At 45.4% G+C, this 23,152-nt stretch overlaps 1 protein-coding gene across 1 annotated transcript in view; it reads right to left on the bottom strand.

Moving 5' to 3' along the window:
* Nucleotides 1-23,152, bottom strand: part of LOC115125670 (glutamate receptor ionotropic, NMDA 2D-like) — a 113,345-nt gene that overhangs the window by 43,606 nt on the left and 46,587 nt on the right. Inside the window, 4 exon segments of the mRNA XM_065027180.1 lie at nucleotides 1,340-1,500; nucleotides 3,369-3,598; nucleotides 9,382-9,507; nucleotides 14,712-14,865. Coding sequence (XP_064883252.1) covers nucleotides 1,340-1,500; nucleotides 3,369-3,598; nucleotides 9,382-9,507; nucleotides 14,712-14,865 — 671 coding nt within the window.

The following is a 23,152-nucleotide window of genomic DNA, read 5'->3' as shown; positions in this document are numbered from 1 at the left end:
AGAGGAGAGTGTAGAGGGGAGGGATGGAGAGAGAAGGAGAGGAGAGGGTTGAGGAGAGGGTAGAGGAGAGGGATGGAGAAAGAAGGAGAGTGCAGAGTGGAGAGGAGAGGTATGCAGAGAGAAGGAGAGGGGAGAGTAGAGGAGAGGGATGCAGAGAGAAGGAGAGGAGAGTGTAGAAGGGAGGGATGGAGAGAGAAGGAGATGAGAGGGTAGAGGAGAGGGATGGAGAGAGAAGGAGAGGAGAGAGTAGAGGAGAGGGATGCAGAGAGAAGGAGAGGAGAGAGTAGAGGAGAGGGATGCAGAGAGAAGGAGAGGAGAGGAGAGATGAGAGGGTAGAGGGGAGGATGCAGAGAGAAGGAGAGGAGAGGGATGGAGAGAGAAGGAGAGGAGAGGGGAGAGGAGAGGGATGGAGAAAGAAGGAGAGGAGAGTGTAGAGGGGAGGGATGGAGAGAGAAGGAGAGGAGAGGGTAGAGGAGAGGGATGCAGAGAGAAGGAGAGGAGAGGGGAGAGGAGAGGGTAGAGAGGAGGATGCAGAGAGAAGGAGAGGAGAGGGAGAGGAGAGGGTAGAGGGGAGGGATGGAGAGAGAAGGAGAGGAGTGGGGAGAGGAGAGGGATTGAGAAAGAAGGAGAGGAGAGTGTAGAGGAGAGGGATGCAGAGAGAAGGAGAGGAGAGGGTAGAGAAGAGGGATGCAGAGAGAAGGAGAGGAGAGGGTAGAGGAGAGGAGAGGGATGCAGAGAGAAGGAGAGGAGAGGGGAGAGGAGAGGGTAGAGGAGAGGGATGGAGAAAGAAGGAGAGTGTAGAGTGGGGAGGAGAGGGATGCAGAGAGAAGGAGAGGAGAGGGGAGAGGAGAGGGTAGAGGGGAGGATGCAGAGAGAAGGAGAGGAGAGGGGAGAGGAGAGGGTAGAGGGGAGGGATGCAGAGTGAAGGAGAGGGGAGGGGAGATGAGAGGGATGGAGAAAGAAGGAGAGGAGAGGGTAGAGGAGAGGAATGCAGAGAGAAGGAGAGGAGAGTGTAGAGGGGAGGGATGCAGCGAGAAGGAGAGGAGAGGGTAGAGGAGAGGGATGGAGAAAGAAGGGGAGGAGAGGGTAGAGGAGAGAGATGGAGAGAGAAGGACAGGAGATGGTAGAGGAGAGGGATGGAGAGAGAAGGAGAGGAGAGGGGGGAAGTATTTGACTGATCCTGTAATATAGAGTGGGACAGAGAGGACATTTTTGGGTGAGATGTTTTAGGGTGAGAGGTTGATATTGTGAGAGGGAAGTTTAGGGGAAAGAGTGAGAGTGAGGGGATCATCTCATAGACATAGTTCAGATCCCAGAGGGGACAGAAAGAAAGACAGACCCAGTCTTGAGGTTGTTAATGGCGTCCTCCACCCCTCTCTGGTTATATTTGACCATGTAATGGTGCATGCCAGGGTAGTTACTGCGGATGTTCTTCTCTGTACTTCCATTGGGCACCGTGCCAAACTTCAGAGGGGGGTACTGCTCTGTGGGGTGCTGGAACTGAAAGAGAGGTGAGAAAGGGGAGTTTGAGTTGGGCTAAACATCCCTATTTTATGAAGAAACAATGGGCCTATGATTGAATAGAGAGGGGAGAAGCCTGTGCTTTGCTACAGTACAAGGAAGTATATTTTTTTCTACATCAGAGAACCATAGAGACCAAATCACATAAACCGTATGAATCCAGTTGTATTGTATCTGTAGCCATGTCCAATCACCATAACACTGAGCAGTATCACGACAACAAAGTATTGACCATAAAGCACTGAGCTGTAATAGACCATGACAGTACACTCAACATCAAGCTCAAAATACCATGCTATCATATTCAACCAAAACATTGAACATCAGAAAGCAGAGAGAGAGAGAGAGAGAGAGAGAGAGAGAGAGAGAGAGAGAGAGAGGGAGCCTGGACATCAATGTGTGCTTGAGAGTGAAATTGATGTTAAACTGAACATATTTTTAAACATTGGTACATCAGAATCAAACCTATCAAAACCTATAACCCTTACCTATAACCTATAACCTTTACCTATAACCCTTACCTATAACCCTTACCAATAACCCTTACCTATAACCCTTACCTATAACTCTTACCTATAACCCTTACCTATAACCCTTACCTATAACCTTTACCTATAACCCTTACCTATAACCCTTACCTATAACCCTTACCTATAACCTTTACCTATAACCCTTACCTATAACCCTTACCTATAACCCTTACCTATAACCCTTACCTATAACCTTTACCTATAACCCTTACCTATAACCCTTACCTATAACCCTTACCTATAACCTTTACCTATAACCCTTACCTATAACCCTTACCTATAACCCTTACCTATAACCCTTACCTATAACCCTTACCTATAACCTTTACCTATAACCCTTACCTATAACCCTTACCTATAACCTTTACCTATAACCCTTACCTATAACCCTTACCTATAACCCTTACCTATAACCCTTACCTATAACCTTTACCTATAACCCTTACCTATAACCCTTACCTATAACCCTTACCTATAACCTTTACCTATAACCTACCTAAACCCTTACCTATAACCCTTACCTATAACCCTTACCTATAACCCTTACCTATAACCCTTACCTATAACCCTTACCTATAACCTTTACCTATAACCCTTACCTATAACCCTTACCTATAACCTTTACCTATAACCCTTACCTATAACCTTTACCTATAACCCTTACCTATAACCCTTACCTATAACCTTTACCTATAACCCTTACCTATAACCCTTACCTATAACCCTTACCTATAACCCTTACCTATAACCCTTACCTAAACCCTTACCTATAACCCTTACCTATAACCCTTACCTATAACCTTTACCTATAACCCTTACCTATAACCCTTACCTATAACCTTTACCTATAACCCTTACCTATAACCCTTACCTATAACCCTTACCTATAACCCTTACCTATAACCTTTACCTATAACCCTTACCTATAACCCTTACCTATAACCCTTACCTATAACCCTTACCTATAACCCTTACCTATAACCCTTACCTATAACATTGACCTATAACCCTTACCTATAACCCTTACCTATAACCCTTACCTATAACATTTACCTATAACCCTTACCTATAACCCTTACTTATAACCCTTACCTATAACCCTTACCTATAACCCTTACCTATAACCTTTACCTATAACCCTTACCTATAACCCTTACCTATAACCTTTACCTATAACCCTTACCTATAACCCTTACCTATAACCCTTACATATAACCCTTACCTATAACCCTTACCTATAACCCTTACCTATAACCTTTACCTATAACCCTTACCCACCTTTCAAAAAAAAACACACAACCATTCTTCTATGTTTACCTTTTTGTCTGAGAGTCCAGAGACAGTGTCTATGTACTCCTCCTGGATCATGAAGGCAGCCAGGTTGGCTGTGTAGGAAGCCAGGAAGATGACAGCGAAGAAGGCCCAGATCAGCACCATGATCTTACTGGTGGTTCCTCTGGGGTTCTCCACTGGGACCGAGTTATTGAACACAATGGCCCACAGCAACCACACAGACTTTCCTATGGTGAACGTAGAGCCTCCTGCCTCTGGATGGAGAGAGGGAGAGGAGGGGGTGGGGGGATACCAGGGTTGGGGCAGAGAGGGAGTTTGGTGGGGTGGGGTATGAGGGAGAGAGAGAGAGAGGGAGGACGTGAGGGAAAAGGAGGAGGAGAGTCCCTCACTGGAAAAGTATGAATGCATCCAGTCAACAGTCCTCTCAATAGAGCTTTAAATTAAGGCCTGCAGTGTTAAAGGGATACCAGCATGCTAGGAGATACCAATAGAGCTTTAAATGAAGGCCGGCAGTGTTAACGGGATACCAGCATGCTAGCAGATTCCAATAGAGCTTTAAATGAAGGCCGGCAGTGTTAAAGGGATACCAGCATGCTAGCAGATACCAATAGAGCTTTAAATGAAGGCCTGCAGTGTTAAAGGGATACCAGCATGCTAGCAGATTCCAATAGAGCTTTAAATGAAGGCCGGCAGTGTTAAAGGGATACCAGCATGCAAGCAGATACCAATAGAGCTTTAAATGAAGGCCGGCATTGTTAAAGGGATACCAGCATGCTAGCAGATACCAATAGAGCTTTAAATGAAGGCCTGCAGTGTTAAAGGGATACCAGCATGCTAGCAGATTCCAATAGAGCTTTAAATGAAGGCCTGCAGTGTTAAAGGGATACCAGTATGCTAGCAGATACCAATAGAGCTTTAAATGAAGGCCTGCAGTGTTAAAGGGATACCAGTATGCTAGCAGATACCAATAGAGCTTTAAATGAAGGCCTGCGGTGTTAAAGGGATACCAGCATGCAATCAGATACCAATAGAGCTTTAAATGAAGGCCTGCAGTGTTAAAGGGATACCAGTATGCTAGCAGATACCAATAGAGCTTTAAATGAAGGCCTGCAGTGTTAAAGGGATACCAGTATGCTAGCAGATACCAATAGAGCTTTAAATGAAGGCCTGCAGTGTTAAAGGGATACCAGCATGCTAGCAGATTCCAATAGACCTTTAAATGAAGGCCTGCAGTGTTAAAGGGATACCAGCATGCTAGCAGATTCCAATAGACCTTTAAATGAAGGCCGGCAGTGTTAAAGGGATACCAGCATGCTAGCAGATTCCAATAGACCTTTAAATGAAGGCCTGCAGTTTTAAAGGGATACCAGCATGCTAGCAGATACCAAATGAGAGTGTTAACTTTAAATGAAAATGGCCGGCAGTGTTAAAGGGATACCAGTATGCTAGCAGATACCAATAGAGCTTTAAATTAAGGCCTGCAGTGTTAAAGGGATACCAGCATGCTAGCAGATACCAATAGAGCTTTAAATGAAGGCCGGCAGTGTTAACGGGATACCAGCATGCTAGCAGATACCAATAGAGCTTTAAATGAACGCCTGCAGTGTTAACGGGATACCAGCATGCTAGCAGATACCAATAGAGCTTTAAATTAAGGCCTGCAGTGTTAAAGGGATACCAGCATGCTAGCAGATACCAATAGAGCTTTAAATGAAGGCCGGCAGTGTTAACGGGATACCAGCATGCTAGCAGATACCAATAGAGCTTTAAATGAACGCCTGCAGTGTTAACGGGATACCAGCATGCTAGCAGATACCAATAGAGCTTTAAATTAAGGCCTGCAGTGTTAAAGGGATACCAGCATGCTAGCAGATGACAGCAGCAATGACTGGAAGTCTATTGGTATCGCTAGTTAGTATTGGCTTGCGAAACAGTGTTTTCAACCCATTTTACTGTAAGCAACGTTATGGACAATACTGTTCCACTCAAGATTAACCAAATATCCAAAACCCCTGGAATGACTGATCCATGCCTTATGATAAGGTATATTTCCTGTTTTTAAGGTGTTTTATTTCCTGTTTTTATTTGATCTGACCTAGTATTGATTCCATGCTCTTTTTAAGATCCTATTGTGGATTCTCTATTTCTTTACCTTTGGTACTGAACACTGCATCGACGAGGAAGAGCTTTAAAGTAAGCATTTCCCTGTACTGTTTACACCTGTTGTATACCGTGCACGTGACAAACTTTCATTTGATATAGCAAATAATACCTTGCGGATTCCCTCTCAAGTACTTTCAATAAATATTGAACACCACTGCTTTCAACACTGAGATGAAATCATACACTTAATTTCACCACTCATGGTCTAATCTTCACCAGGATCAAACACTAGAGCCCTTATTTTAAATGACAGGAAAAGGGATTAGGGAGATGAAGGGAATGTGTGAGAGGAGGACAGAGAGGTAAAATATGTACAGCGCAGCAGTCATGCTGTAAAAGATGAGAGACCTAAGAGAGAGAGAGAGAGAGAGAGAGAGAGACCTAAGAGAGAGAGAGAGACCTAAGAGAGAGAGAGAGAGACCTAAGAGAGAGAGAGAGAGAAGAGAGAGAGCGAGAGAGAGACCTAAGCGAGAGAGAGAGACCTAAGAGAGAGAGAGACCTATAAGAGAGAGAGAGAGACCTAAGAGAGACCTAAGAGAGAGAGAGACCTAAGAGAGACCTAAGAGAGAGAGAGAGACCTAAGAGAGAGAGAGACCTAAGAGAGAGAGAGAGAAACCTAAGAGAGAGAGAGACCTGAGAGAGAGAGAGTGCACCCACTTGTGACCTGTTGCCACAAGAAAAGGGCAACCAGTGAAGAACAAACACCATTGTAAATATGACCCATATTTATGCATATTTATTGTACTTTAACCATTTGTACATTGCTACAACACTGTATATATATATAATATGACATTTGTCATTTCTTTATTGTTTTGAAACTTCTGTATGTGTAATGTTTACTGTTAATTTGTATTGTTTATTTCACTTTTGTATATTATCTACCTCACTTGCTTTGACAATGTTAACACATGTTTCCCATGCCAATAAAGCCCCTTGAATTGAATTGAATTGAATTGAGAATGAGTGAGACCTGAGAGAGAGAGAGAGAGAGAGAGAGAGAGAGAGAGAGAGACCTAAGAGAGAGAGAGAGTCCTAAGAGAGAGAGATCTAAGAGAGAGAGAGAGAGACCTAAGAGAGAGAGAGAGAGACCTAAGAGAGAGAGAGAGACCTAAGAGAGAGAGAGAGAGAGAAATACCTAAGAGAGAGAGAGAGAGAAAGAGAAATACCTAAGAGAGAGAGAGAGAGAGAGAGAAAGATCTAAAAGAGAGAAGGAGAGAGAGAGACCTAAGAGAGAGAGAGAAAGACCTATGAGAGAGAAGGAGAGAAAGACCTAAGAGAGAGAAGGAGAGAGAGAGAAAGAGAGAGAGAAAGACCTAAGAGAGAGAAGGAGAGAGAGAGAGAGAGAGAGAGAGAGAGAGAGAGAGAGAGAGAGAGAGAGAAAGACCTAAGAGAGAGAAGGAGAGAGAGACCTAAGAGAGAGAAGGAGAGAGAGAGAGAGAGACCTAAGAGATTGAAGGAGAGAGAGAGATAGATGTATGTACAGACTCAGTGAGCATAGCCTTGCTATTGAGAAAGGCCGCCATAGGCAGACATGCTCACGGCCCACAAAATGAGGTGGAAACTGAGCTGCACTTCCTAACCTCCTGCCCAATGTATGACCATATTAGAGAGACATATTTCCCTCAGTTTACACAGATCCACAAAGAATTCGAAAACAAATCCAATTTTGATAAACTCCCATATCTGCTGGGTGAAATTCCACAGTGTGCCATCACAGCAGCAAGATTTGTGACCTGTTGCCTCGAGAAAAGGGCAACCAGTGAAGAACAAACATTGTAAATACAAACCATATTTATGCTTATTTATTTTATCTTGTGTCCTTTAACCATTTGTACATTGTTAAAACACTGTGTATATATAATATGACATTTGGATTGTCTTTATTGTTTTGAAACTTCTGTATGTGTAATGTTTACTGTTAATTTTTATTGTTTATTTCACCAATATCTATTCACTTTATGTATTATCTACCTCACTTGCTTTGGCAATGTTAACACATGTTTCCCATGCCAATAAAGCCCCTTGAATTGAATTGAATTGAATTGAGAGAGAAACCTAAGAGAGAGAAGGAGAGAGAGACCAAAGAGAGAGAGAGAGAGAGAGAGAGAGAGAGAGAGAGAGAGAGAGAGAAGGAGAGAGAGACCTAAGAGAGAGTGTAGGAGAGAGAGGAGAGAGAGAGAAGAGAGAGAGAGGGAGAGACCTAAGCAAGAGAAGGAGAGAGAGAGACCTAAGCAAGAGAAGGAGACAGACCTAAGAGAGAGAAGGAGAGAGAGAGACCTAAGAGAGAGAAGGAGAGAGAGAGAGAGAGAGAGAGGAGAGAGAGACCTAAGAGAGAGGAGAGAAAGAGAGACCTAAAAGAGAGAAGGAGAGAGAGAGAGAGACCTAAGAGAGAGAAGGAGAGAGAGAGACCTAAGAGAGAGGAGAAAGAGACGTAAGAGAGAGAAGACCTAAGAGAGAGAAGGAGAGAGAGAAGGAGAGAGAGACCTAAGAGAGAGGAGAGAGAGAGAGACCTAAGAGAGAGAAGGAGAGAGAGAGAGAGAGACCTAAGAGAGAGAAGGAGAGAGAGACCTAAGAGAGAGAAGGAGAGAGAGAGACCTAAGAGAGAGGAGACAGAGACCTAAGAGAGAGAAGGAGAGAGAGACCTAAGAGAGAGAAGGAGAGAGAGAGAGACCTAAGAGAGAGAAGGAGAGAGAGAGGGAGAGAGAGAAGGAGAGAGCGAGAGAGAGAGAGACCTAAGAGAGAGAAGGACAGAGAGAGAGAAGCAGCAAGATGTGTGACCTGTTGCCACGAGAAAAGGGCAACCAGTGAAGAACACGCACCATTGTAAATACAACCCATATCTATGCTTATTTATTTTATCTTGTGTCCTTTACCATTTGTACATTGTTAAAACACTGTATATATATATATAATATGACATTTGTGATGTCTTTATTGTTTTGAAACTTCTGTATGTGTGATGTCTACTGTTAATTTTTATTGTTTATTTCACTTTATATATTATCTACCTCACTTGCTTTAGCAATGTTAACACATGTTTCCCATGCCAATAAAGCCCTTGAATTGAATTGAATTGAATTGAGAGACCTAAGCGAGAGAAAGAGAGAGAGACCTCAGAGAGAGAAGGAGAGAGAGAGAGAGAGACATAGAGAGAGAAGGAGAGAGAGAGACCTAAGAGAGAGAGCGACCTAAGAGAAAAGGAGAGAGAGACCTAAGAGAGAGAAGGAGAGAGAGAGAGACCTAAGAGAGAGAAGGAGAGAGAGAGAGAGAGTCCTAAGAGAGTGAAGGAGAGAGAGAGAGACCTAAAAGAGAGAAGGAGAGAGAAAGCGAGACCTAAGAGAGAGAAGGAGAGAGAGAGACCTGAGAGAGAGAGAGAGAGAGAGAGAGAGAGAGAGAGAGAGAGAGAGAGAGAGAGAAGGAGAGAGAGCTCAGAGGTATCGGACAGAGGCAGGAATCATACATAATATGACAGCGGTGCAAACTGCTGCTAAATAATAAATGTCTGCTTCAATATTAAAGATATAGGGCTGCAATGCAACATATGAGAGACAATATTGTTTCCATCCTCTGATACACACACTTTCATACCAATCAATGTTTCTGCAGTGATACTTGATTGACTGACCAACCAACATCATCAACAACAACAGCACAAACAAGGCATGGAAATGTCCTGTGGTGATGGACATGTACATCAGCCAAACACAGTGTAGGGAGGGTATTCTGGAATGTTCTGTCACATGAACTATGAGACACTGAACATATAGAACAACTGTATGGAATTGTGTATCCATTCAGTGACCTAGGAAACAACATGGCTTCCAAACATGGACCCAGCATAGCCTCTTTCTAATGGAACTCTGTCACTTACTCTTTCCGCTGGAAAGGCTGCGGTTGTAGCCGACTGGACTGAAAAACTCAAATATGAAGACGGTCACAGCCACCACGGTCAGGCACATGACGAACATCATCACCCACACCGCTGGACTGTAGGGCTCTGAGGGAGAGGAGAGGAGAGGAGAGGAGAGGAGAGGAGAGGAGAGGAGAGGAGAGGAGAGGAGAGGAGAGGAGAGGAGAGGAGAGGAGAGGAGAGGAGAGGAGATGAGAGGAGAGGATCAACAAAGACATTCAGTATAAACACAACTTAGAACACTTTCATAACTCTACCTACATGTACATATTACCTCAACTAACCTGTACCCCCTTAGAACACATTAATAACTCTACCTACATGTACATATTACCTCAACTAACCTGTACCCCCTTAGAACACATTAATAACTCTACCTACATGTACATATTACCTCAACTAACCTGTACCCCCTTAGAACACATTAATAACTCTACCTACATGTACATATTACCTCAACTAACCTGTACCCCATTAGAACACATTAATAACTCTACCTACATGTACATATTACCTCAACTAACCTGTACCCCCTTAGAATACATTAATAACTCTACCTAAATGTACATATTACCTCAACTAACCTGTACCCTCTTAGAACACATTAATAACTCTACCTACATGTACATATTACCTCAACTAACCTGTACCCCCTCACACTGGCTCTGTACCGGTACCCCCACACGCTGACTCTGTACCGGTACCCCACACACTGATTCTGTACCGGTACTCCCACACACTGATTCTGTACCGGTACCCCCACACACTGACTCTGTACCGGTACCCCCACACACTGATTCTGTACCGGTACCCACACACATTGACTCTGTACCGGTGCCCCCACACACTGACTCTGTACCGGTACCCCCACACACTGATTCTGTACCGGTACCCCCACACACTGACTCTTTACCGGTACCCCCACACACTGACTCTGTACCGGTACCCCCACACACTGACTCTGTACCTGTACCCCCACACATTAACTCTGTACCTGTACCCCCACACACTGACTCTGTACCTGTACCCCCACACATTGACTCTGTACCGGTGCCCCACACACTGACTCTGTACCGGTACCCCCACACACTGATTCTGTACCGGTACCCCCACACACTGATTCTGTACCGGTACCCCCACACACTGACTCTGTACCGGTACCCCCACACACTGACTCTGTACCGGTACCCCCACACACTGACTCTGTACCTGTACCCCCACACATTAACTCTGTACCTGTACCCCCACACACTGACTCTGTACCTGTACCCCACACATTGACTCTGTACCGGTACCCCCACACACTGATTCTGTACCGGTACCCCCACTCACTGATTCTGTACCGGTACCCCCACACACTGATTCTGTACATGTACCCCACACATTAACTCTGTACCTGTACCCCCACACACTGACTCTGTACCTGTACCCCCACACACTGAATCTGTACCGGTACCCCCACACACTGACGCTGTACCTGTACCCCCGCACACTGACTCTGTACCGGTACCCACACACACTGACTCTGTACCGGTGCCCCCGCACACTGACTCTGTACCGGTACCCCCGCACACTGACTCTGTACCGGTACCCCCACACACTGACTCTGTACCTGTACCCCCACACATTAACTCTGTACCTGTACCCCCACACACTGACTCTGTACCTGTACCCCCACACACTGACTCTGTACCGGTACCCCCACACACTGATTCTGTACCCCACACACATTGACTCTGACTGCCCCCACACACTGACTCTGTACCGGTACCCCCACACACTGATTCTGTACCGGTACCCCCACACACTGACTCTGTACCTGTACCCCCACACATTAACTCTGTACCTGTACCCCCACACACTGACTCTGTACCTGTACCCCCACACATTGACTCTGTACCGGTACCCCCACACACTGATTCTGTACCGGTACCCCCACACACTGATTCTGTACCGGTACCCCCACACACTGACTCTGTACCTGTACCCCCACCACTGACTCTGTACCGGTACCCACACACACTGATTCTGTACCGGTGCCCCCACACACTGACTCTGTACCGGTACCCCCACACACTGATTCTGTACCTGTACCCCCACACACTGACTCTGTACCGGTGCCCCCACACACTGACTCTGTACCGGTGCCCCCACACACTGACTCTGTACCGGTACCCCCACACACTGATTCTGTACCTGTACCCCCACACACTGATTCTGTACCGGTGCCCCCACACACTGATTCTGTACAGGTACCCCCACACACTGACTCTGTACCGGTGCCCACACACACTGACGCTGTACCGGTACCCCCACACACTGATTCTGTACCGGTACCCACACACATTGACTCTGTACCGGTGCCCCCACACACTGACTCTGTACCGGTACCCCCACACACTGATTCTGTACCGGTACCCCCACACACTGACTCTTTACCGGTACCCCCACACACTGACTCTGTACCGGTACCCCCACACACTGACTCTGTACCTGTACCCCCACACATTAACTCTGTACCTGTACCCCCACACACTGACTCTGTACCTGTACCCCCACACATTGACTCTGTACCGGTGCCCCCACACACTGACTCTGTACCGGTACCCCCACACACTGATTCTGTACCGGTACCCCCACACACTGATTCTGTACCGGTACCCCACACACTGACTCTGTACCGGTACCCCCACACACTGACTCTGTACCGGTACCCCCACACACTGACTCTGTACCTGTACCCCACACATTAACTCTGTACCTGTACCCCCACACACTGACTCTGTACCTGTACCCCCACACATTGACTCTGTACCGGTACCCCCACACACTGATTCTGTACCGGTACCCCCACTCACTGATTCTGTACCGGTACCCCCACACACTGATTCTGTACATGTACCCCCACACATTAACTCTGTACCTGTACCCCACACACTGACTCTGTACCTGTACCCCCACACACTGAATCTGTACCGTACCCCCACACTGACGCTGTACCTGTACCCCGCACACTGACTCTGTACCGGTACCCACACTGACTCTGTACCGGTGCCCCCGCACACTGACTCTGTACCGGTACCCCCGCACACTGACTCTGTACCGGTACCCCCACTGACTCTGTACCTGTACCCCCACACATTAACTCTGTACCTGTACCCCCACACACTGACTCTGTACCTGTACCCCCACACTGACTCTGTACCGGTACCCCACACACTGATTCTGTACCGGTACCCACACACATTGACTCTGTACCCCCCCACACACTGACTCTGTACCGGTACCCCCACACACTGATTCTGTACCCCCCCACACACTGACTCTGTACCTGTACCCCCACACATTAACTCTGTACCTGTACCCCCACACACTGACTCTGTACCTGTACCCCACACATTGACTCTGTGGTACCCCACACACTGATTCTGTACCGGTACCCCCACACACTGATTCTGTACCGGTACCCCCACACACTGACTCTGTACCTGTACCCCCACCACTGACTCTGTACCCCCACACACACTGATTCTGTACTGCCCCACACACTGACTCTGTACCGTACCCCCACACACTGATTCTGTACCTGTACCCCCACACACTGACTCTGTACCGGTGCCCCCACACACTGACTCTGTACCGGTGCCCCCACACACTGACTCTGTACCGGTACCCCCACACACTGATTCTGTACCTGTACCCCCACACACTGATTCTGTACCGGTGCCCCCACACACTGATTCTGTACAGGTACCCCCACACACTGACTCTGTACCGGTGCCCACACACACTGACGCTGTACCGGTACCCCCACACACTGACTCTGTACCGGTACCCCCACACACTGACTCTGTACCGGTACCCCCCGTATATAGTCTCGCTATTGTTATTTTACTGCTGCTCTTTAATTACTTGTTACTTTCATTTCTTATTCCTATCATATTTTTTAAAACTGCATTGTTGGTTAGGGGCTCGTAAGTAAACATTTCACTGTAAGGTCTACACCTGTTGTATTCGGCGCATGTGACTAATACAATTGGATCAATTGAATTTGATTTGATTTGTTGATAGAGGCGACTGAGAATCCATCAGAGCCCAAACCAGTCTAAGTTACAGAGCTCTGCGAGCAAACAAACAAGCTAGCTAACACAGCATGACCCACTACTCCAGTGTGTATGTGTCTTCCAGTCCATTCTGTTTACTGTAATTCAATCTAAAAAATTATTTCACCTGCTGACAGACTGGAAGTTTAAGCTGAAACGACGTGACAACAAACGCAAGTAAAGTTTGAACCATTTGATGAAACCACAGCACTTTTGAATTGGGAGAGGGTAAGCTGATCCTAGATCTGTGCATAAGGTTCATTTACATTTTAGTCATTTAGCAGACTCTCTTATTGTCACGACTTCTACCGAAGTCGGTTCCTCTCCTTGTTCGGGCGGTGTTTGGCGGTCGACGTAGCCAGTCTTCTAGCCATTGCCGATCCATTTCTCATGTTCCATTTGTTTTGTCTTGTTTTCACACTCACCTGGTTTCAAATCCCTAATTACATGTTGTATATTTTCCCCCTGTTTCCCCCATGTCCTTGTCGGGAATTGTTTATTGTAAGTTCTTGTGCTATGTGTTACTGGTGTGCTATTTGTTACTGGTGTGCTATGTGTTACTGGTGCTATGTGTTACTGGTGCGCTATGTGTTACTGGTGCGCTATGTGTTACTGGAGCGCTATGTGTTACTGGTGTGCTATGTGTTACTGGTGTGCTATGTGTTACTGGTGTGCTATGTGTTACTGGTGTGCTATGTGTTACTGGTGTGCTATGTGTTACTGGTGTGCTATGTGTTACTGGAGCGCTATGTGTTACTGGAGCGCTATGTGTTACTGGTGTGCTATGTGTTACTGGAGCGCTATGTGTTACTGGTGTGCTATGTGTTACTGGTGTGCTATGTGTTACTGGAGCCCATGTGTTTGTTGTTTTATATACCGTTAGTTTTATATATTAAACTGCTCTGGCTATTCACCAAGTTCTGCTCTCCTGTGTTGGACTTCCCTGCCACCCCTTACACTTATCCAGAGTGACTTACAGTTAGTGCATTCATCTTAACATACAGTAGCTAGGTGGGACAACCACACATCACTGTCATTGTAAGTACACTTTTCCTCAATAAAGTAGCTATCAGCAAAGTCAGAGCTAGATAGGGAGGGAGTGGAGTCATGTGCAAGTGGGAATTAAATTTTTACCTGGACCATCAATATGTCCAGATTTACTTCAACCTCATCAGTTCCTTCACTCACCCAGGAAGGCAGAGGGTGAGACGGTTCCATTGCTACGGGAGACCATGACGCTGATGCCCGTCTCCACGAAGGGGACGGAGAAGTCCACGACCTCTGACCTCTCCTCGTTGATGGTGAGGGATCCGATGGCCATATCTGCTCGCTGTCCCACCACCTGATGGACAGGAGGAGAAACTACATTCAGAGAGATAGAGGGGTACACTGCCTTATAACACATTATTATAGGATTGTCACGCCCTGGTCGTAATATATTGTGTTTGTCTTTATTTATTTGGTCAGGCCAGGGTGTGACATCGGTTTATTGTGGTGTGTTTTGTCTTGGGGTTTTGTGGGGTGTTGGGTGTGTGGCTTAGTGGGGTTATCTAGCAAAGTCTATGGCTGTCTGGAGTGGTTCTCAATCAGAGGCAGGTGTTTATCGTTGTCTCTGATTGGGAACCATATTTAGGCAGCCATATTCTTTGAGTGTTTTGTGGGTGATTGTTCCTGTCTCTGTGTTAGTTATTCACCAGATAGGCTGTATAGGTTTTCACATTCCGTTTGTTGTTTTTGTATTGTTCGTGTTTTTTCATTATTAAAGATGTATCGAACTAACCACGCTGCATTTTGGTCCGACTCTCCTTCGACGGAAGAAAGCGTTACAGAATCACCCACCCTAACAGGACCAAGCAGCGTGTCAACAGGCAGCGGCAGCAGGAGATACGTAATAAGGAATTCTGGATATGGGAGGAAATCCTCGACGGGAGAGGACCCTGGGCTAAACCAGGGGAGTGTAGCCGCCCCAAGGTGCAGCCTGGAGAATATCGCCGCCCCAAAGAAGAACTGGAGGCGGTGAGAGCTGAGAGGCGCTGGTATGAGGAGAAGCAACAGCGGCAACAGGAGCAACAATATCTGGACTACACATCTTGGGAGGAGATAGACAGGTGGGCGGTCGACCCAGAGAGAGTGCCGGAGCCCGCCTGGGATTCGCTGGAGCAGTGCGAAGCAGGTTATCGGAGAATGGAGTTGGCGAAGCAAGCATGGCGGCGCGGACGGAAGACCGAGAGTCAGCCCCAAAAATGTCTTGGGGGGTGGCTCAGGGAGAGTGTGGCAGAGTCAGGGTTCAGACCTGAGCCAACTCCCCCTGTTTATCGTGAGGAGCCAAGGAGGAGACCAGAACCAGAGCCGGTGTTGGAGGTGAGTGAAGCAGAGACTGTGAAGGAGTTAATGGGGAAAGTGGAGGAGAGAGTTATGAGGGAGTTGCTAGGTTGGTGCTTTAGGTACGATATTCGCCCGACGGAGCGTGTCGGGGATTTGATGGCACCTGGGTCAGCGCTCCATACTCGTCCTGAGGTGCGTGTTAGTCGGCTGGTGAAAATTGTGCCAGCCTCACGCACTAGGCCTCCTGTGTACCTACCTAGCCTTGCACGCCCTGTGCCAGTCCTGCTCTCAGGCTCTCCAGTACGCCTTCACGGTCCGGTCCATCCTGTGCCACCTTCACACACCAGTCCTCCGGTGGCAGCTCCCCGCACCAGGCTTCCTGTGCGTGTCCTCGGTCCAGTACCACCAGTGCCAGCACCACGCACCAGGCCTTCAGTGCGCCTCGCCTGTCTAGCGCTATCAGAGCCTTCCTCCTCTCCAGCGCTGTCGGAGTCTCCCGCCTGTTCAGCGCAGCCAGAACCTTCCTCCTCTACAGCGCTGCTGGAGTCTCCCGCCTGTTTAGCGCAGCCAGAGCCTTCCTCCTCTACAGCGCTGCCGGAGCCTCCCGCCTGTTCAGCGCAGCCAGAGCCTTCCTCCTCTACAGCACTGCTGGAGTCTCCCGCCTGTTTAGCGCAGCCAGAGCCTTCCTCCTCTCCTGTGCTGCCGGAGTCTCCCGCCTGTTCAGCGCTGCCAGAGCCTTCCTCCTCTACAGCCTGCATGGAGCAGCCAGAGCTGTCAGTCTGCATGGAGCAGCCAGAGCTGCCAGTCTGCATGGAGCAGCCAGAGCTGCCAGTCTGCATGGAGCAGCCAGAGCTGCCAGTCTGCATGGAGCAGCCAGAGCTGCCAGTCTGCATGGAGCAGCCAGAGCTGCCAGTCTGCATGGAGCAGCCAGAGATGCCAGTTTGCATGGAGCAGCCAGAGCTGCCAGTCTGCATAGAGCTGCCAGTCTGCATAGAGCAGCCAGAGCTGCCAGTCTGCATGGAGCTGCCAGTCTGCATGGAGCAGCCAGAGCTGCCAGTCTGCATGGAGCAGCCAGAGCAGCCAGTCTGCATGGAGCAGCTAGAGCTTCCAGTCTGCATGGAGCAGCCAGAGCTGCCAGTCTGCATGGAGCAGCCAGAGCTGCCAGTCTGCATGGAGCAGCCAGAACGGCTAGATCCGCCAGTCAGCCAGGATCCGCCAGGATCCGCCAGTCAGCCATGATCTTCCAGATCCGCCAGGCAGCCATGATCTTCCAGATCCGCCAGGCAGCCAGGATCCGCCAGTCAACCAGACTCTTCCAGATCTGCCAGTCACCCAGACACTTCCAGATCCGCCAGTCAACCAGACTCTTCCAGATCCGCCAGCCAGCCAGGATCTGCCGGAGCCAACTACCTGCCTGAGCTTCCTCTCAGTGCTGAGCTTCCTCTCAGTGCTGGGCTTCCTCTCAGTGCTGGGCTTCCTCTCAGTGCTGGGCTTCCTCTCAGTGCTGGGCTTCCTCTCAGTGCTGAGCTTCCTCTCAGTGCTGAGCTTCCCCTCAGTCCCGAGCTTCGCCTCAGACCCGAGCTTCCCCTTACTCCCGAGCTTCCCCTCAGTCCCGAGCTGCCCCTCAGTCCCGAGCTGCCCCTCAGTCCCGAGCTGCCCCTCAGTCAAGTGGGGTTCTGGGTGAGGACTACTAGGCCATGGTCGGCGGCGAGGGTGGACTATCCTAGGACGCAAGGAGGAGGGACTAAGACATTGATTGAGTGGAGTCCACGTCCCGCGCCGGATATATTGTGTTTGTCTTCATTTATTTGGTCAGGCCAGGGTGTGACATGGGTTTATTGTGGTGTGTTTTGTCTTGGGGTTTTGTGAGGTGTTGGGTGTGTGGCTTAGTGGGGTTATCTAGCAAAGTCTATGGCTGTCTGCAGTGGTTCTCAATCAGAGGCAGGTGTTGATCGTTGTCTCTGATTGGGAACCATATTTAGGCAGCCATATTCTTTGAGTGTTTTGTGGGTGATTGTTCCTATCTCTGTGTTAGTTATTCACCAGATAGGCTGTATAGGTTTTCACATTCCGTTTGTTGTTTTTGTATTGTTCGTGGTTTTTCATTATTAAAGATGTATCGAAATAACCACGCTGCATTTTGGTCTGACTCTCCTACGACGGAAGAAAGCCGTTACAAGGATAAACTACATTCAGAGAGATAGAGGAGTACACTGGCCTTATAACACATTATTATAGGATAAAATACAGTCAGAGAGATAGAGGGGTACACTGGCTCATAACACATTATTATAGGATAAACTACAGTCAGAGAGATAGAGGGGTATACTGGCTTCATAACACATTATTATAGGATAAACTACATTCAGAGAGATAGAGGGGTACACTGGCTTCATAACACATTATTATAGGATAAACTACAGTCAGAGAGATAGAGGGGTACACTGGCTCATAACACATTATTATAGGATAAACTACATTCAGAGAGATAGAGGGGTACACTGCCACATAACACATTATTATATGATAAACTACAGTCAGAGAGATAGAGGGGTACACTGGTCTTATAACACATTATTATAGGATAAAATACAGTCAGAGAGATAGAGGGGTACACTGGTCTTATAACACATTATTATAGGATAAACTACATTCAGATAAACGACATTCAGAGAGATAGAGGGGTACACTGGCCTTATAACACATTATTATAGGATAAAATACATTCAGAGAGATAGAGGGGTACACTGGCCTTATAACACATTATTATAGGATAAACTACATTCAGATAAACGACATTCAGAGAGATAGAGGGGTACACTGGCCTTATAACACATTATTATAGGATAAACTACATTCAGATAAACGACATTCAGAGAGATAGAGGGGTACACTGGCCTTATAACACATTATTATAGGATAAACTACAGTCAGAGAGATAGAGGGGTACACTGGTCTTATAACACATTATTATAGGATAAACTACAGTCAGAAAGATAGAGGGGTACACTGGCCACATAACACATTATTATAGGATAAACTACAGTCAGAGAGATAGAGGGGTACACTGGCTCATAACACATTATTATAGGATAAACTACAGTCAGAGAGATAGAGGGGTACACTGGCCACATAACACATTATTATAGGATAAAATACAGTCAGAGAGATAGAGGGGTACACTGGCTTCATAACACATTATTATAGGATAAACTACAGTCAGAGAGATAGAGGGGTACACTGGTCTTATAACACATTATTATAGGATAAACTACAGTCAGAGAGATAGAGGGGTATACTGGTCTCATAACACATTATTATAGGATAAACTACATTCAGAGAGATAGAGGAGTACACTGGCCTCATAACACATTATTATAGGATAAACTACATTCAGAGAGATAGAGGAGTACACTGGTCTTATAACACATTATTATAGGATAAACTACAGTCAGAGAGATAGAGGGGTATACTGGTCTCATAACACATTATTATAGGATAAACTACAGTCAGAGAGATAGAGGGGTACACTGGCCACATAACACATTATTATAGGATAAACTACATTCAGAGAGATAGAGGGGTACACTGGCCTTATAACACATTATTATAGGATAAACTACATTCAGAGAGATAGAGGGGTACACTGGTCTTATAACACATTATTATAGGATAAACTACAGTCAGAGAGATAGAGGGGTACACTGGTCTTATAACACATTATTATAGGATAAACTACAGTCAGATAACACATTATTATAGATAAACTACAGAGAGAGATAGAGGGGTACACTGGCCTTATATAGGATAAACACATTATTATAACACATTATTATAGGATAAACTACAGTCAGAGAGATAGAGGGGTACACTGGCCTTATAACACATTATTATAGGATAAAATACAGTCAGAGAGATAGAGGGGTACACTGCCACATAACACATTATTATAGGATAAACTACAGTCAGAGAGATAGAGGGGTACACTTCCACATAACACATTATTATAGGATAAACTACATTCAGAGAGATAGAGGGGTACACTGGCTCATAACACATTATTATAGGATAAACTACATTCAGAGAGATAGAGGGGTACACTGGCCTTATAACACATTATTATAGGATAAACTACATTCAGAGAGATAGAGGAGTACACTGGCCTCATAACACATTATTATAGGATCAACTACATTCAGAGAGATAGAGGGGTACACTGGCTCATAACACATTATTATAGGATAAACTACATTCAGATAAACTACATTCAGATAAACTACATTCAGAGAGATAGAGGGGTACACTGGCCTCATAACACATTATTATAGGATAAAATACATTCAGAGAGATAGAGGGGTACACTGGCCTTATAACACATTATTATAGGATAAACTACAGTCAGAGAGATAGAGGGGTACACTGGCTCATAACACATTATTATAGGATAAACTACAGTCAGAGAGATAGAGGGGTACACTGGCCTTATAACACATTATTATAGGATAAAATACAGTCAGAGAGATAGAGGGGTACACTGGTCTTATAACACATTATTATAGGATAAACTACAGTCAGAGAGATAGAGGGGTACACTGGCCTTATAACACATTATTATAGGATAAACTACAGTCAGAGAGATAGAGGGGTACACTGGCTCATAACACATTATTATAGGATAAACTACATTCAGATAAACTACATTCAGAGAGATAGAGGGGTACACTGGCTCATAACACATTATTATAGGATAAACTACATTCAGAGAGATAGAGGGGTACACTGGCTCATAACACATTATTATAGGATAAACTACATTCAGAGAGATAGAGGGGTACACTGCCACATAACACATTATTATAGGATAAACTACAGTCAGAGAGATAGAGGGGTATACTGGTCTCATAACACATTATTATAGGATAAAATACAGTCAGAGAGATAGAGGGGTACACTGCCACATAACACATTATTATAGGATAAAATACAGTCAGAGAGATAGAGGGGTACACTGGCCTTATAACACATTATTATAGGATAAACTACAGTCAGAGAGATAGAGGGATACACTGGCTTCATAACACATTATTATAGGATAAAATACAGTCAGAGAGATAGAGGGGTACACTGGCCACATAACACATTATCATAGGATACACTACATTCAGAGAGATAGAGGGGTACACTGGCTCTTAACACATTATTATAGGATAAACTACAGTCAGAGAGATAGAGGGGTATACTGGCCTTATAACACATTATTATAGGATAAACTACATTCAGAGAGATAGAGGGGTACACTGGCTCATAACACATTATTATAGGATAAACTACATTCAGAGAGATAGAGGGGTACACTGGCTTCATAACACATTATTATAGGATAAAATACAGTCAGAGAGATAGAGGGGTACACTGGCCACATAACACATTATCATAGGATACACTACATTCAGAGAGATAGAGGGGTATACTGGCCTTATAACACATTATTATAGGATAAACTACAGTCAGAGAGATACAGGGGTACACTGACCTTATAACACATTATTATAGGATAAAATACAGTCAGAGAGATAGAGGGGTACACTGGCCTTATAACACATTATTATAGGATAAACTACATTCAGAGAGATAGAGGGGTACACTGGTCTTATAACACATTATTATAGGATAAACTACAGTCAGAGAGATAGAGGGGTACACTGGCTCATAACACATTATTATAGGATAAACTACATTCAGAGAGATAGAGGGGTACACTGGCCTTATAACACATTATTATAGGATAAACTACACTCAGAGAGATAGAGGGGTACACTGGCCACATAACACATTATTATAGGATAAACTACAGTCAGAGAGATAGAGGGGTACACTGGCTCATAACACATTATTATAGGATAAACTACATTCAGAGAGATAGAGGGGTACACTGGCCTTATAACACATTATTATAGGATAAACTACATTCAGAGAGATAGAGGGGTACACTGCCACATAACACATTATTATAGGATAAACTACAGTCAGAGAGATAGAGGGGTATACTGGTCTCATAACACATTATTATAGGATAAACTACATTCAGAGAGATAGAGGGGTACACTGGCTCATAACACATTATTATAGGATAAAATACAGTCAGAGAGATAGAGGGGTACACTGGCCTCATAACACATTATCATAGGATAAACTACAGTCAGAGAGATAGAGGGGTACACTGGCCACATAACACATTATTATAGGATAAACTACATTCAGAGAGATAGAGGGGTACACTGGTCTCATAACACATTATTATAGGATAAACTACAGTCAGAGAGATAGAGGGGTACACTGGCCTCATAACACATTATTATAGGATAAACTACATTCAGAGAGATAGAGGGGTACACTGGCCTTATAACACATTATTATAGGATAAACTACATTCAGAGAGATAGAGGGGTACACTGGCCTTATAACACATTATTATAGGATAAACTACATTCAGAGAGATAGAGGGGTATACTGGTCTCATAACACATTATTATAGGACAAAACTACATTCAGAGAGATAGAGGGGTACACTGGTCTTAGCACCTTATTATAGGATCAACTACATTCAGAGAGATAGAGGGGTACACTGGCTCATAACACATTATTATAGGACAAAACTACATTCAGAGAGATAGAGGGGTACACTGGTCTTAGCACCTTATTATAGGATAAACTACAGTCAGAGAGATAGAGGGGTACACTGGCTCATAACACATTATTATAGGATAAACTACATTCAGAGAGAGAGAGATAGAGGGGTACACTGGCCTTATAACACATTATTATAGGATAAACTACAGTCAGAGAGATAGAGGGGTACACTGGCCTTATAACACATTATTATAGGATAAACTACAGTCAGAGAGATAGAGGGGTACACTGCCACATAACACATTATTATAGGATAAACTACAGTCAGAGAGATATAGGGGTATACTGGCCACATAACACATTATTATATGATAAACTACAGTCAGAGAGATAGAGGGGTATACTGGTCTTATAACACATTATTATAGGATAAACTATATTCAGAGAGATAGAGGGGTACACTGGCTTATAGGATAAACTACATTCAGAGAGATAGAGGGGTACACTGGCCACATAACACATTATTATAGGATAAACTACATTCAGAGAGATAGAGGGGTACACTGGTCTCATAACACATTATTATAGGATAAACTACAGTCAGAGAGATAGAGGGGTACACTGGCCTCATTATTATAGGATAATTATTATAACATTATAACATTATTATAGGA

The sequence above is a fragment of the Oncorhynchus nerka genome, linkage group LG14 (assembly GCF_034236695.1).
Source record: "Oncorhynchus nerka isolate Pitt River linkage group LG14, Oner_Uvic_2.0, whole genome shotgun sequence".
NCBI lineage: Eukaryota > Metazoa > Chordata > Actinopteri > Salmoniformes > Salmonidae > Oncorhynchus > Oncorhynchus nerka.
This window is presented reverse-complemented; position numbering and strand designations above follow the sequence as displayed.